The sequence below is a fragment of the Ursus arctos genome, unplaced genomic scaffold (genome assembly GCF_023065955.2).
Source record: "Ursus arctos isolate Adak ecotype North America unplaced genomic scaffold, UrsArc2.0 scaffold_34, whole genome shotgun sequence".
NCBI classification, from domain to species: domain Eukaryota; kingdom Metazoa; phylum Chordata; class Mammalia; order Carnivora; family Ursidae; genus Ursus; species Ursus arctos.
Genome location: NW_026623030.1, coordinates 13,793,146 through 13,806,133, shown reverse-complemented (window position 1 = coordinate 13,806,133; position 12,988 = coordinate 13,793,146). Strand labels below are relative to the sequence as shown.

General features: G+C 56.6%; 1 protein-coding gene across 2 annotated transcripts in view; it reads left to right on the top strand.

The window, feature by feature from the left end:
* Window positions 1-12,748, top strand: part of MVK (mevalonate kinase) — a 50,459-nt gene extending 37,711 nt beyond the window's left edge. The window contains exon 12 of one of the 2 annotated variants that reach the window (XM_026515078.4): window positions 12,712-12,748. In XM_026515078.4, coding sequence (XP_026370863.3) covers window positions 12,712-12,733 — 22 coding nt within the window. In that variant the 3' untranslated portion in view covers window positions 12,734-12,748. Of the gene's footprint in view, window positions 1-8,275; window positions 8,374-12,711 lie in introns of those variants that run through there. The other variant, XM_044389917.3, reaches the window with a different exon arrangement.
* The last annotated feature ends 240 nt before the right edge of the window (window positions 12,749-12,988 follow it).

Below are 12,988 nucleotides of genomic sequence, written 5' to 3'. Positions count from 1 at the left end.
CCCCCCCTGGCCACTCCCCAGTCCAGGTCAGCCGCCTGTCCCTGCTCTATTCATCAAGGGCATGACAGCTAAAATTCATTTGAAGATGAAGAAAGTGCCCGCTAATCCGTTCTGCAAGACATTGATAGACTAGCAGCTCAGGGAGAATTGCACAGCAGTAATGAAATTAGGCTAAAACTGCTGGCGGATTGCAGATAATTGCCCTTGTCTGTCACTCGGAATAACATCTCCCAAATCCAACACAAGGATTGTTCAACTTGCAGGAATTCCTTTTCTTTCTTTCTTCCTTTCTTTCTTTCCTTTTTTTTTTTTTTTTTCTTTTTTTTTAAGAGAGGCAGCAGAGGCAAAGCCAATCCGGGGCTTTGTCTCATGGCGGCCCAGGGCAGGTGGAGCTGCTGTCACGCTGGTGACTGCCTCCCCTGCCCCTGGAGCCCCCCGCCCCCAGAGCCCCGGCCTCAGCCGGAAGGACAGGGGACAGGAGATGGGGGCTGAGCCACAGTTCCAGGGCATTCCTCCCACCTTCCCTTGGGGTCCTGCCCTTGGGGTTCTGCCCTGACCCTTGATCTCTCCTTGATGCCCTAACCTCCCCCCGCCAGCACAGCACGAGCTAGCTGGCAAAGCCCTGGGTGGAAAGTGGGGAGCAGGGAAATCTTGCAGAACTGGAGCTACAGCACTGATGGCTTTGGATGTTTTTTGGTCGGGAGCGCAGAACCCGGTTGGAAGAACGGCCCCAGGACTTATGTTAAAGTTGCATATTTGTCTTATGCCAAGACCACCTCAGTCCTTCAGATAAGAGAGTGGTCAGACTCTGGGGGATGGGGACAGGCAAAGTCTTCCTAAACCACTCTCTGGTGCCGCCATGGGGATCTAGGTTCCTGGAGAGGGAAGTTCCAAGAAGGGACGGTTTATAGAGTCCAGGGCTGTTGGCATGACTGGCACATAGCTGGCACTCAAACACGCTGTCATGGAGCGTTGGCTGTCAGGGTAATGGGCCTTTTCACATGTTAGCATTAGAGGCTGTTTGATGTCAGTAGCGTAGGACGATGTTACAGAACACTGGAATGTCAGTGGTCCAGAAATCTTGAATGTTCCTCTCCGTCAAAGTTGAAGTATCAACATCATGGACTGTTAGCCCATGAATATCATTGACCTGTAAAATTTGGCAGCTGTAAAGAGTCTTGGGAACTGGCCCAAACTCTTCATTTGATGAGCAGACGGAAGCCCAGAGAGGTTAAGTAGTTTTCCAAAGGTCACACAGCAAGAAGGACCCTACTTAACGTAATTTTCATTAAGGTCACAGTTTTGTCTAGGTCGGTCCTCGGAGAACGGATAACCCCCTCCTCTTGTCCAGGCCCCACCCGTCCCGGTCCCCGCAGGGCGCTGCTGGTCCCTGGTGCTTAGCTCTGGGAGGTACATGTCTGTTCAGGGATTCATAGCAGTATCTCCCAGAGTCCTCTGGCCTGCTAACCACTGTTAGCCAGAATCACTAATCTGCCCCAGCTATTTGCCAAGCCCCACTTTCTAGCTCATGCCTTTGGATGGACCTGGGTCGGCCAAGGGCTGGCTAGCTCTGAGGCAGAAATCAGGGCATGAGATGAGGCTGGGAGGGAGATACTGAGTGGATGGGAGGTTCAAGAGGAGGGACACAGGATCCCCGCCAAGGGCTTGTATTTAGGAAGGCGTCAGGAAGATCTTGACTTTGAGGAGGATTTTGAAAGAGCCAGTGAATGAGTTTTCGTTAGCAGCCTTAGAATTGGGATTGAGGGAGGAGCTGGGCATGGGGCTGGGGGACACCTGCCCCCACAATGGGGAGGCAGCCCCAGAGGATGAGGGAGGGATGGTGGTACCTGACGAGGGAGGGCATTTCATTAAGGTCTTCCCAGCCACAGCTTCCAGCACCCTCGGCGGCCCCGGGGCCGATCACCCTGGATGGGTGGTTCTCAAAGCGTGCTCCACCGACCTCTAGGAGTTCCCAAGAAATTTTTTATTTAAACAAAATCCCAACCTCTGAGTATCCACCTTTCCCATATCCAGCGGGACGGAAAGGGAAGCACGCCCATCAAGGCCGGCGGCGGTGCCGTCGGTCGCTCCGCAGAAACGCTGCGCGGTGAGCCTCGATCTGCACCAGCCACTTTCGTCCCGGGACACCGTCGTCACGTGAAATAATGACGGAGCGACAAGCGAGAGCCTTTCAGGCTTGGGCTACTTAGCAGATATATTTCTCGAAAACGTTGCCTGTCAACTGATCTGTTGCCAAGGATCAAATTTGACTTTCGAGCAAAACTTAGAATTTTGGAGAACTTGCGTCCGCCGCTGTGGGTTTGACTTTCCGACTTAAAGTCTTTCCTGAAGAGAATGTGACTTTTTTTTTTTTTTTTTTTGATATCGTGTAATGAAAGATGTCCACATGTGGAGGGGCTGCGTAACTGGGTAAACCACGATTTTCCCAGTGGCCAATACGTAACGTTACGAAAGGAGCAGAAGATCATTTGAAGTGCAAAAGCGACCAAGGGGTTTTGATTTTACGGAGTGTGAAGGGTAACCCTCAGCGAAACCACCGCATGGGGAGTTGTGTTTTCATCCTAAAGAAGAGGGTCCATCATGATCTGAGATCGGTGGTGGAATGCTCCCGTGTTCAGCCTGCCTGTCTGTGTGAGGCCTCGTGTTCTGCGGATAAGTCAGCCGGAACAATATGTTGCAACAGATTGAATGCACAAGCGGATGTGAGAATCCGGCTGTCTTCTCTTAAGCCAGACTTTAATGAGATTTGCAAATACGTGTAAAAAACAAATGGATCCCCATTTTACAGATGCAGAAACTGAGGCTCAGAAGGCCTTGGACCAAATCCCTTTCCCTGCCTGGGTCCGGATCCCCAAGGCTCCATGGGGCAGGGGTCTCGCCATGGCTTCTGGTCCCACCACCGCCCTCCCCCGCTGGCATCTGGGAGCCCTCCTGCCCCCTCCCCGCTTCTCAACCTGGGGCCCAGGGCGGGCGGGTGGGCGGCCGGGCACCAGGCCTGGGCAGCTGGCAGCTGGCCCCACAGCCCTGGGGCAGGGGAGGAGGTGACCAGGGCCGTTTGCGGTAATGGATTGCGGGCGGGTGGCGGCAGGGTGAAGGAGTGCGCCGGCCACGGCCCGTAATGCCTCACGAGCCGGCTCTGGCACGGGTAACTTACTGCCGCCGACAATAACATATTTCACTTCCCGTCGCCCCGATGAAGATTAGTTGTGTTTGAAAGTGGCTGAGTACACAGTCAATTCTGCTTAAACGTTTACAGTCAACTGAGCACAGATAATGCCCCCTCCGAACATGTGTCTGGGCCTCCTGCGGCTTGGGGAGGGGCTCCAAGCAGGGGCCGGGGGTCCCCCGCCCCAGGAAGGGGCTGCAGCTGTGCGGAGGGAGGGATTCTGGGGCTGGGGGCTGGGCAGAGATCTATGGCTTCCTTCTGTCCCACTTTTCGGATGGTCTTTCAAAATCATTCATTCAACCAGCGCTTCCCCGGGACTGGCCAAGGACGTCTGTGCGGGCTTTGGGGACAGAGAGAAATCAAATCCATGATTACATTTGATCCCAACAACATCCCTGGGAGGCAGCTTTTCTCTCTACTTTGCAACGGAATGGAAACTCAGACTTAGAGAGGTTCAGTTTAGATTTCCGGAGGCCACACATCCAGGGCCGGATGGAGGTAGGATTTGAACCCAGGCCTGTCAGAATTTCTGTGTCTTTTTTTTTTTTTTTTTTAAAGATTTTATTTATTTATTCAACAGAGATAGAGACAGCCAGCGAGAGAGGGAACACAAGCAGGGGGAGTGGGAGAGGAAGAAGCAGGCTCATAGCAGAGGAGCCTGATGTGGGGCTCGATCCCACAACGCCGGGATCACGCCCTGAGCCGAAGGCAGACGCTTAACCGCTGTGCCACCCAGGCGCCCCAGAATTTCTGTGTCTTGTACTGGTCCTGGTGAGCTCGATTCGGCTGGAGTCATCTGCTCGGTGCAGTGATGGCACAGGGCTCCTGGACCAGCCCTGGGCTCACATCCTCTGTGCGCCCACATTTGAGTTGACCGGCAGGCTCCCGAATCTTTGGTCCTGTGGGTGGGGGCGGGGGATCCCATGGCAGGACTGGGATGCCATGAGCCCCATGGGATTGGAGGCTGGGCAGACTCCCAGGCCTGGAATGTCACTTGTCGGGTGCAGGATGGTGCCCCTGACAAGCGTCTTGCTGTCTTTGGGAGACTGAATGCTTGAGGGCTGCCCATGCCCAGTCCTGGGCCCGGCTCCCCACCAGGCCTGCCCGGGACACTCGCTGGGGTCTGGAGGAGGGTGCCCACGGGGCCCCAGCACCAGCTCACCAGCCTTCTCTTCCCGCTGCGGGCTGTATCCAGAGCTGGAAGGGCCTCGCTCACACACGTAGAGACACCGGCCTGTCAGGCAGGCTGCGTCCACGCTGCTCCCTCAGATGGCCACGTCTTGATGACCCCTCGGGCCTGAGGGTGCCCACATGGGGGACAGGTTTGTCTTGGGAAGGTGGACCTCCAATGAACTGGGAGAAGAGGCCCTCCAGGCCTTGGAACTGGGATCCTGGCCTCCTGAGTGTGGCCAGCAGGGGCCCAGGCTCCCGGTGGGTGCATCTCCTTGGTCCCTAGGTGCCTCACGCTACGGGAGGGGGGTGGTCAGCCCTCTAAGAGCGCAGTCTAGTCCGAGGTGTTGCTGCCACCAGCCAGCCTTGCTCACGGTGGCCGAAGGGTGGACGGGCTCCCTCTGTCCGCACCACTCCCTGTCTGAGGCCCGCCCCTGAAATCCGGAGGGGCTTCTACCGCCCCAAAGCCAATGGAGCTGCGGCCCGTCCATGGCCTGCCACAGAGAACCAGAGGCTCGCACACCTCCCCGGAGGCCAGGCCTCCCGCAGCCACCATCACACTGGAAGCAACAGACCTTTCCTGAGCACCTGCTGTATGCCAGCCCTCTGCCGGACCCTGTGCATGCTTTCTTTTCCCCCTCAAACTTCAGGATAATTTGGTGGCTCATGTTCTCAGTCTCTTTTCCAGAAGAAGAGATAGAGACCCGGACTGGGATGGGGAACACGCAGAAGGAGGGATGGGGCCAGGATTCCGACCCTGCCTTCCTCTGCATTCCTCTGGGAGGTCCTGGCCTCTCGGCTCTGGACATGTGGTGTGAATACGTGTGTGGTCATGGCCGCACGTGTTCCCGTGTGACAAATAGGGTATGTCCTGCACTGCGTGTGATGCCGCGTCTGGAATCGTGCCAATGGAGGTCATAGGCCCCGCGTCGACTGGGATGCCGTGGTTCCAGTTACCCTGTTTATCCGTGACTCCAGGACGTGGCCGTGCGACATCCTCTATCTGTGTCTCATGACACTGTTGGGTGACCCTGTCGTGCCCAGGTGGTGGGTGCCGCCACCTGGGAGGGGCTAGGACTGTGCGCTGTCAGGCTCGAGAATGCGTGCCGAGCCCCGGGTGCTGGCCGAGCTCGGTGGCCGGGGACCCATCTCTGTAGCCCCAGCCACGCTGCCCAGCCATCCCCGGACGCCGAGGCTTGAGCCCCGCAGTGGGGCTAGCTGCCACGGAAGCCACGGTCCTCGCCCACACAGACCAGGGTGCCTACCACTGGGCAGAGCCGACTCCAGGTCACCCTGTCATCGCTCACACAGGGGGACGTGTCTCCCCAACACTCTTTGTCCTCGGGGGCAGCAGCAGGACCCTTCATCCCAGGCTGGACCCCAGCCCCACTATTTCTAAGTCCGGTGCCTCTGTGGGGCTCCCCGGACCCTTCAACCATCCGCTTATGGATCTCCTCCAAGAAGTGGGGGCCCCAGGGGATTCAATCAGATCCGGCCAGGAATATGCCCATTAGATCTCCCTTGGCTGCCGAGCCCCTGCCTAGCCTCCGGCCCACAGCATGGCTGCAGCCTCCTGTACTGGGAGAGAAGGAACTCGGGGCAGGATCTGTGAGCCTGACTGATGGTGACCTCTTGCTGGGTGACTTTAGATATATTGCTTAACTTCTCTGTGCCCAGACACGAGATGGCCTAAGAAAGGGCTGGACTTGGGGCGCCTGGGTGGCACAGTCGTTAAGCGTCTGCCTTCGGCTCAGGGCATGATCCCGGCGTTATGGGATCGAGCCCCACATCAGGCTCCTCTGCTGGGAGCGTGCCTTCTTCCTCTCCCACTCCCCCTGCTTGTGTTCCCTCTCTCGCTGTCTCTATCTCTGTCAAATAAATAAATAAAATCTTTAAAAAAAAAAAAAAAAAGAAAGGGCTGGACTGTTTGGAAATTCAGCAGAGAGAGCAGAATCCCTGCATGGCCCAGAGCTCTGTGGGCTGCCGCCACCAGGGACAACGGTGGGGATGGTAACTTCTCTCTCAGCACAGGCCCTGGGCCAGCATTTGCATGCTGAATCTCACACTGTGGTCCTCTTTGTTCTCCCTTTGCTGACACGGAAACAGGTTCAGAGAGGGCAAATGACTTGCCCAAGGCCACACAGCAAGAGACTAAGGGTTAGACCAAATCTGTACTCAGAACCACCCCTCCGTTCCCTACCATTGTCTCCAATATGGATGAGGCTTGGCAGGAATGAATATCCCTTTTACAGACGGAGGAAACTGGGTCTCAGAGATAGGATGTGATGTTTTGGGGTCTCTGGATTCCTAGGTCAGTGTTCTCTCCCACCCCTCTCCAATCTCTCTCTACCATCCTGAGCGCACATCACCGTGGCTGGTGTGGGGGAGGGTTGGACGCGCAAAGAGGGAGATTCTGTCAGAGACAAAGGGCCGCTGTGGCCGCACAATGGTGACAATCAAAGCTGGATGATGGACACTGGGCTTCAGGAGCCGCTGGGAGCCCACCTGCAGCTTCCTCCAGACAATGGCGAGCCTGTGCTCCTGGGAGGGGCACAATAGGCATGCTGTGTTTGGGCCCTGCCTCTCCCTGCACCACTCTGAGGAGGAGAGATGGCCCGAGCAGCCAGAGCCCCACCCAGGAGCAAGGGGAGAGGGGCAGCTCACACGGTGGTGATGGGAGAGAGGAGCCCAGCCACATGATGGGACTTGGAAGGCCTCTCTTTCCTGGCCCCAACACCCCACCATACGTGGCTTGTCACCATGCCTCAAAGTAGATAACTAGCTCTCCATTCCCTTGCCTTCGGACAAGCAACATCAACATCTCAGAGCCTCAGTTTCTCCATTTCATCTGTAAAATGAAGATGATGGACTTCACTTGGCAGAGGCTCTGTGAGAATCAGATGAGGGAGACACATAGGGTGACACCTAGTGAGGCCTTGAGATGTGTTGGTTCCTTTTCATGGTGGATTCATGGTGGGTGGAAGGCTGGAGGGACGGGTGGGTGGGTAGATGGGTAAATGAGTGGGTGGGTGAATGAATGGGTGGATGGAAGGAAGGAAGGAAGGAAGGAAGGAAGGAAGGAAGGAAGGAAGGAAGGAAGGAAGGATCGATCAGACAATAGATGGGTGGAAAGACGGATGGGTGGATAGGTGAGTAGATGAGTGAAAGGGTGGGGGGTGGATGGCAGGAGGAGAGAATAGATAATTGCAAGGATGGATGAGCGGGTGGATGAATATGAGGTTAGGGAGTGAGTAGCAGGTGGAAGGAGGAATGATACCTGAGGTAGTCAGGGAAGGCTTCCAGGAGGAGGCAAGCTACACATAAGCAGAAGGGAGGGTGCTGCATACTCCTCAAGGGCAGGCAATGTTCATCGCTCAGCTCTGAATCCCCAGCTCCTGGCCTGGGTCCCCACAGAGGACAGGTGCTCAGAGATCCTTTATTGAATTAATGTGTGCCGTGCTACCAGCAGGCCAAGGCAAGGTGCTTCTCCCTGGAAGCCGGATCTGTGCTGATCCAGGCCCCGGGGCGTCCCATCCCTCCCCAGGCCCTCCCCATCCTCAGGGGAGGCGGCAAAGGTGGGAGACTTGGAGTCACGGGGCCCTGGGGCTGAGTTCCGGCTCTGCCGTTTACTTGCTGTGTGACTTTAGGCCCGTTCCTTCCCCTCTCTGAGACTCCGCTTCCTCTGCTCTTCCTCTGCTCAACAACAACATCATCTGCGTCCTGACCTCACGCTGTGGTTGTGGGTGGCGAGGGAGGTGATGGGGAGGGAAGCTCCCCGACATGGTGAGAAGCACTGGAAGCGTCTGATTGAGGTGTGGGGCGGGGGAGATGGCGGTGAGGGGCTCAGGACCCAGAGCCCCCGCCCAGCCCGACCCACAGCCTCCTGAATCCTGATGCGCCCTAACCCTGCTTCTCCAGGCCCTGAAACCGGAAGGAGCCGCCGGGACATCTCATCATTTAAAGAGAACGAGGGGAAGACTCTTGAACCACTGATGCCTCTTAATGGAATTACCGAAAAGGGCTTTTTAATTAAAAACAAGAAGTTGGGGACAGGTTCATATCCATAATTCAGGACCTTGGCGCAGCGGCCGCCCATGGTTCCATTTTCCTCTATGTCTCACTCTCGGCGTGATCTATATTGTTAAAATCCTGCATGAAAAATGGGCCCGACTTTTCAGGTGGAGCCGTAAATATTTACCCTGCCTAACACGGGTCCCCCTGTCGAGTGAAGCTTAGGGGCTTTTAGATGCAGCTTAAGACATCCCAGAGATGTCTTATTAAAATTTAGCCTCACTACTCTGCTGTGATTAACGCTCACAGGGCACAGGAGGGGTGGCTGGGAGGGGGATCTAGACGCAGAGGAGGTGGGTCAGGGGGCTCTGGCTGCAAGGGTCCCCCTCCCTTGGGGGGCTGCAGGCATCCCCTGCCCAGGAAGGGCCAACAGGGCAGGGGAGGTGGCCTGAAGCTGGCTCTACCCCCGGGAAGGGAATCCACAGAGCCCAGGGTCAGGCTTGTCCATCTCAGCCTGGGGTCCCCCTAAGTCCCTCCCTCCATCCCACCCTTTCTTCTGAACGTGTCACACTCTCTAGAGCCTCTAGGCTTTCACCCAGCTGTTCCCTCTGCTTGGAATACTTTTCCACTCCTGAGCTGCTTTCTTTCCTCTTTGCTCCTTTGGGCCTCTGTCTACAACTTGGTTCCTCGGGAGACAGTCCAGGGCCAGGGCTGGGTTAGGGGCCCCTCCTCTCTGTGCTTGCTTTGAGTACAGCAATGTCACCCTGGGTTGTCACTTCTGCCTCCAGGTCACCCCCCCTCAATGCCTGTCTATCAGTCTGTCCCTTGGCATCCTGGAGAGAGGGCGTGTCCCTTGCTCCCCACTGGGTCCCCAGCTCCAGTGCAGGGCCTGGAACAGCGAATGAGTTTTGAATGGTGGACCAGGGTCAGGATTGTTCTCCGCTGGCGGATCCCTGGGTGACTTCCTGGGCCGTGCTGGGGGCCCTGCCCAGCTTCTGCGAGGAGTCTGAAAGCCTAGGCTCTCCCCTAAGCGCAGTGCAGCAGGGGACTCGCAGAGACTGGGCAGGGGTCCGCTCACCAGGGTATCCTGGGTTTTGTTTTTTGCAACAGCTTTTCAACAAATTCACACCTTTGAAATGTATCTGAGTTTTGTAACCAGCCCCATGATTTTAGAACATTTCATTTTTTTCTCCTAAAAGGAAACCCCTTCTCATTAGCAGCCAGGCACACACACACACACACACACACACACACACACACACACACACAGCCCCTGGCAACCACTAATCTTTCTGTTTCATGGACTTGCCTATTCTGGGCTTATGACTGTAAATCATACACTAAGTGGTCTTTCAATTCTGGTTTCTCTCACTCGGCATAACGTTTCCAAGGTTCATCCGTGTTGTGGCTCGTACTCGTGCTACGTTCATTTTTAAGGCTGCATAATATTCCAGCGTACAGATGTTTTGCCCATTCCTCAGGGGGGACATTTGGGTTGTACCCCTTTGGGGCCGTTATGAAGAATGCTGCTGTGAATATTCACAAGCAAGTCTTGGGAGGGACGTACACTTTCACTTCTCGGGGGTTGATACTGATTTGGGGAATTGCTGGGTCATGTGCTTAGGTTTGCTGATGGCGTTTTGCAGCTCTCCTGGGGGCCGAGGGAGGGTCCTGGGCTGAGAGGTGGGGGGAGGGCTGGGAGGGTGCAGGTGGAGAGCAGAGCCGTTCTGGGCTATCTGAGACAGCCTCTGGGCAAATCTGCTCCATCTCGGAGCCTTGGCCTCCCCATCTGCCCAACAGGGACAATCACAGCACCTCGCAGAGTTGGCGGAGGCCACATGAAATGACAAGGCTGGAGCGAGAAGCCTCACTGGGAGCCACTCGCCTTTGCCAGGTGTGGGAAGGGTCCTGGAAATGCTGTGCCGGCTAGAAATGCTGCTGCTTCTGCCAGCACAGGATGGACAGGGAAGAGCCCTGACTATATTGCCCTGGGTGGGGGTGGTGTCATTATGGTGCCCATTTCGCAGATGGGGAAACTGAGGCCTTGGGACAGTGAAATCACTTGCTGAGGTCACGGAGCCAACCTGCAGTCTGCCAGATTAAGTCCCTTCCCTCAACCTGTTCTCAACCCGGTCCTGCCGCCTCCTGGTTGCGTTATGAGATGCCGCGAGATGCCGAGTCCTACTTGTGGGTGCGAGTCCCCTGAGGGCTGGGGCTCTTTCTCGTCCCCTGATGTGGCCCCACATCCAGGCACAAAGCAGGCACTCGGTAATTTTGCCGAAAGCATGCACAATGTAGTGACTTAGTTTCTTCCTCTGTGAAATGGGAATGACATCTGGCCCCGCTGGCTTGTGAGGCGCAGGGCACACGCCTGAGCTTTGCAGAGTTCCTGCCTCTTCCTGATCCTCCACGGGGATGGCGTGGGGCGTGCGTGGGACACCAGCCCGCACCTGGGCCGGGCTCTCCTGGGAGAAGACAGAAGTGGTGGTCAGCATCCAGGGCAGTCCTGTCCTAGTGGAGCTTGTGAGGGCACCTGGCACCTCTCCTGCTGTCCTGCCTCCCCTCCCAGCACGGGTGCTGTCGACCAGCTCCTGTGCAACCTATCCGGAGTCTTGGCCCCACAGGTCTGCCTATCCTGGGGGCGCTGAGTGTCTCTTCTGCACAGAGATGCCCTTGCCAATTTTCCAGCCGTTGGGGCCCGTTAGTGGTAGCAGCAGGTCCTCTCAGCTGTGATTCCATGATGACAGCCGGATTTGTTTTTTAAGTAATCGGTACGCCCCATGCGGGTCTTGAACTCGCAACCCTGAGATCGAGAGTCACATGTTCTACTGACTGAGCCAGCCAGGGGCCCCGACAGCCAGATGTTAAAAGTCCGGATTATCGGGTGCCCAGCACCACCCCTCACTAACCCAGATATCGTAGCAGAGGGAAGGGTGTCCTCCAGGGGTTCAGAGGCCTGGCGTAGAGGGGACGATGGCTTCTCTCTGCCCATCCTCAAGCACTGCTCTACCAGGAAATCGGCCCTTGGCCTCCACGGGCTGTGGGCTGGTGGGGAGGGGAGGGGGCCCGAGGTCTTCCCCGGTCCAGACTTTCTGTCCCTGCACCAGCTCCCATAATCATCATAAAGGCAGCACAGTCGACGGTGGAGCTGAAATCCCCTGCGGCTGAAGACTCAGAGCCCGTGGTTTGTCAACCTCAATGACAGGTCCTCACTGTTATTGTGTTATTATTATCGTCAACATCCAGCACAGATGCACTTTGCAAAATACTGCCTGGCAGACAGGGTCCTGGATTGGGAGTGAGGTCTTGGCCCCTATCTGCTGTGGGCAGCTCGAATGACCTTGACAAATCCCCCCGCCCCCACTCCGGGCCCTTGAGTTGCCATCTGTACAGTGGCTGCGTCCCATAGTGGCCAAGGCTTGGGCTGGGAGCCCTTCACGGGCCGGTGACCTGGCGCAGGAAGCTTGGACACTAGAGACTCCGTGACCTGGTGCAGGAAGCTTGGCAAGGTAGCTTGTGTTTCCTCCGCAATGCCTGGCTCACGGCAGGACTAGTTGGTCTCAGCAAATGTGGGAGCCCGAGGAGGTGACCAGTGCGGGGGTGGGGGGTGTTTGGGTAGTTGCTCTGTGGGGGATGGAAGCAGGGGTAGCAGGAGTGAAAGCACAGACAGACCCCTGGCCCTGGAGGTAAGTAAGGCGGGCTGGCAGGGCTGGCACTCCTTGCCCTCGAGGACCTCCTTGCCTGCGGGGACCACACAGGTAGACGCATGAGAGGGGCAGTCCACATGTGTCACACGGGGCTGCCACCATTTGTGTCATCTTCCAATCTGCCACGGGGAATCAAAGGCTCTGACGGGCCTGTTAGCGCCCATTCTCCAGGGATCACTCCGACAATTTCTGCAGAGCTCCGTGACAATGGGCCGTAATTAAGGTGTCAGCATATCATTTAGCCCTTTCAGTGCAAAGCCCAGAGACAGGCTGGGCAATCTGCAGGCTCTTTAAAGAGAGATACGCACAGGGAGCAGGAAGGTGGGAGGCAGAGAGGTGTGCCTGCGTGAGGGGGGTGCGCGTCCCCTAGAAGCCTTCGCTGGCCCTAGGGCACGGCCGTCCAGGAGGCAGGGGGGAGTCGTGGCTGGGAAGGTGGGCAGGAGATGGGATGGCCTGGGTGGGGAAGCGGGGCCCGGGGCGTTGGGGTGGGGGTGCTGAGGACAGGCTGGCTCATGTGCATCAAATGTGCCCGCAGACCCCCAAGCCCCCTGTGAGGTGGTCTCACTCCCTGTGGTGATGAGGAGCTCCTTGAAGACAGGACCTGTGCCTCTCACCTCTGTCTCCGCATCTCTCCAGCACAGAGCCCGGGGGAGAGTGAAGTGCGATAAACGCTTGAAGGGAAGAAGGTACAAAAGAAGGAAGAGAAGGGAAGAGGGACAGACAGATGAGGTAAGAGATAACCAGAGAGGCAACTGTTTGATATATACGGGGTGGGGTATGAAGATGCTAGAGGCCTGACAGGTGAAAAAAAGTGTGTGTGTGTGTGTGTGTGTGTGTGCGCATGTGTGTTGGGTTGAAGTGTGCCCCCCAAAAGAAATGTGAAGTCATAACCCCCGGTACCTGTGAACGTGAC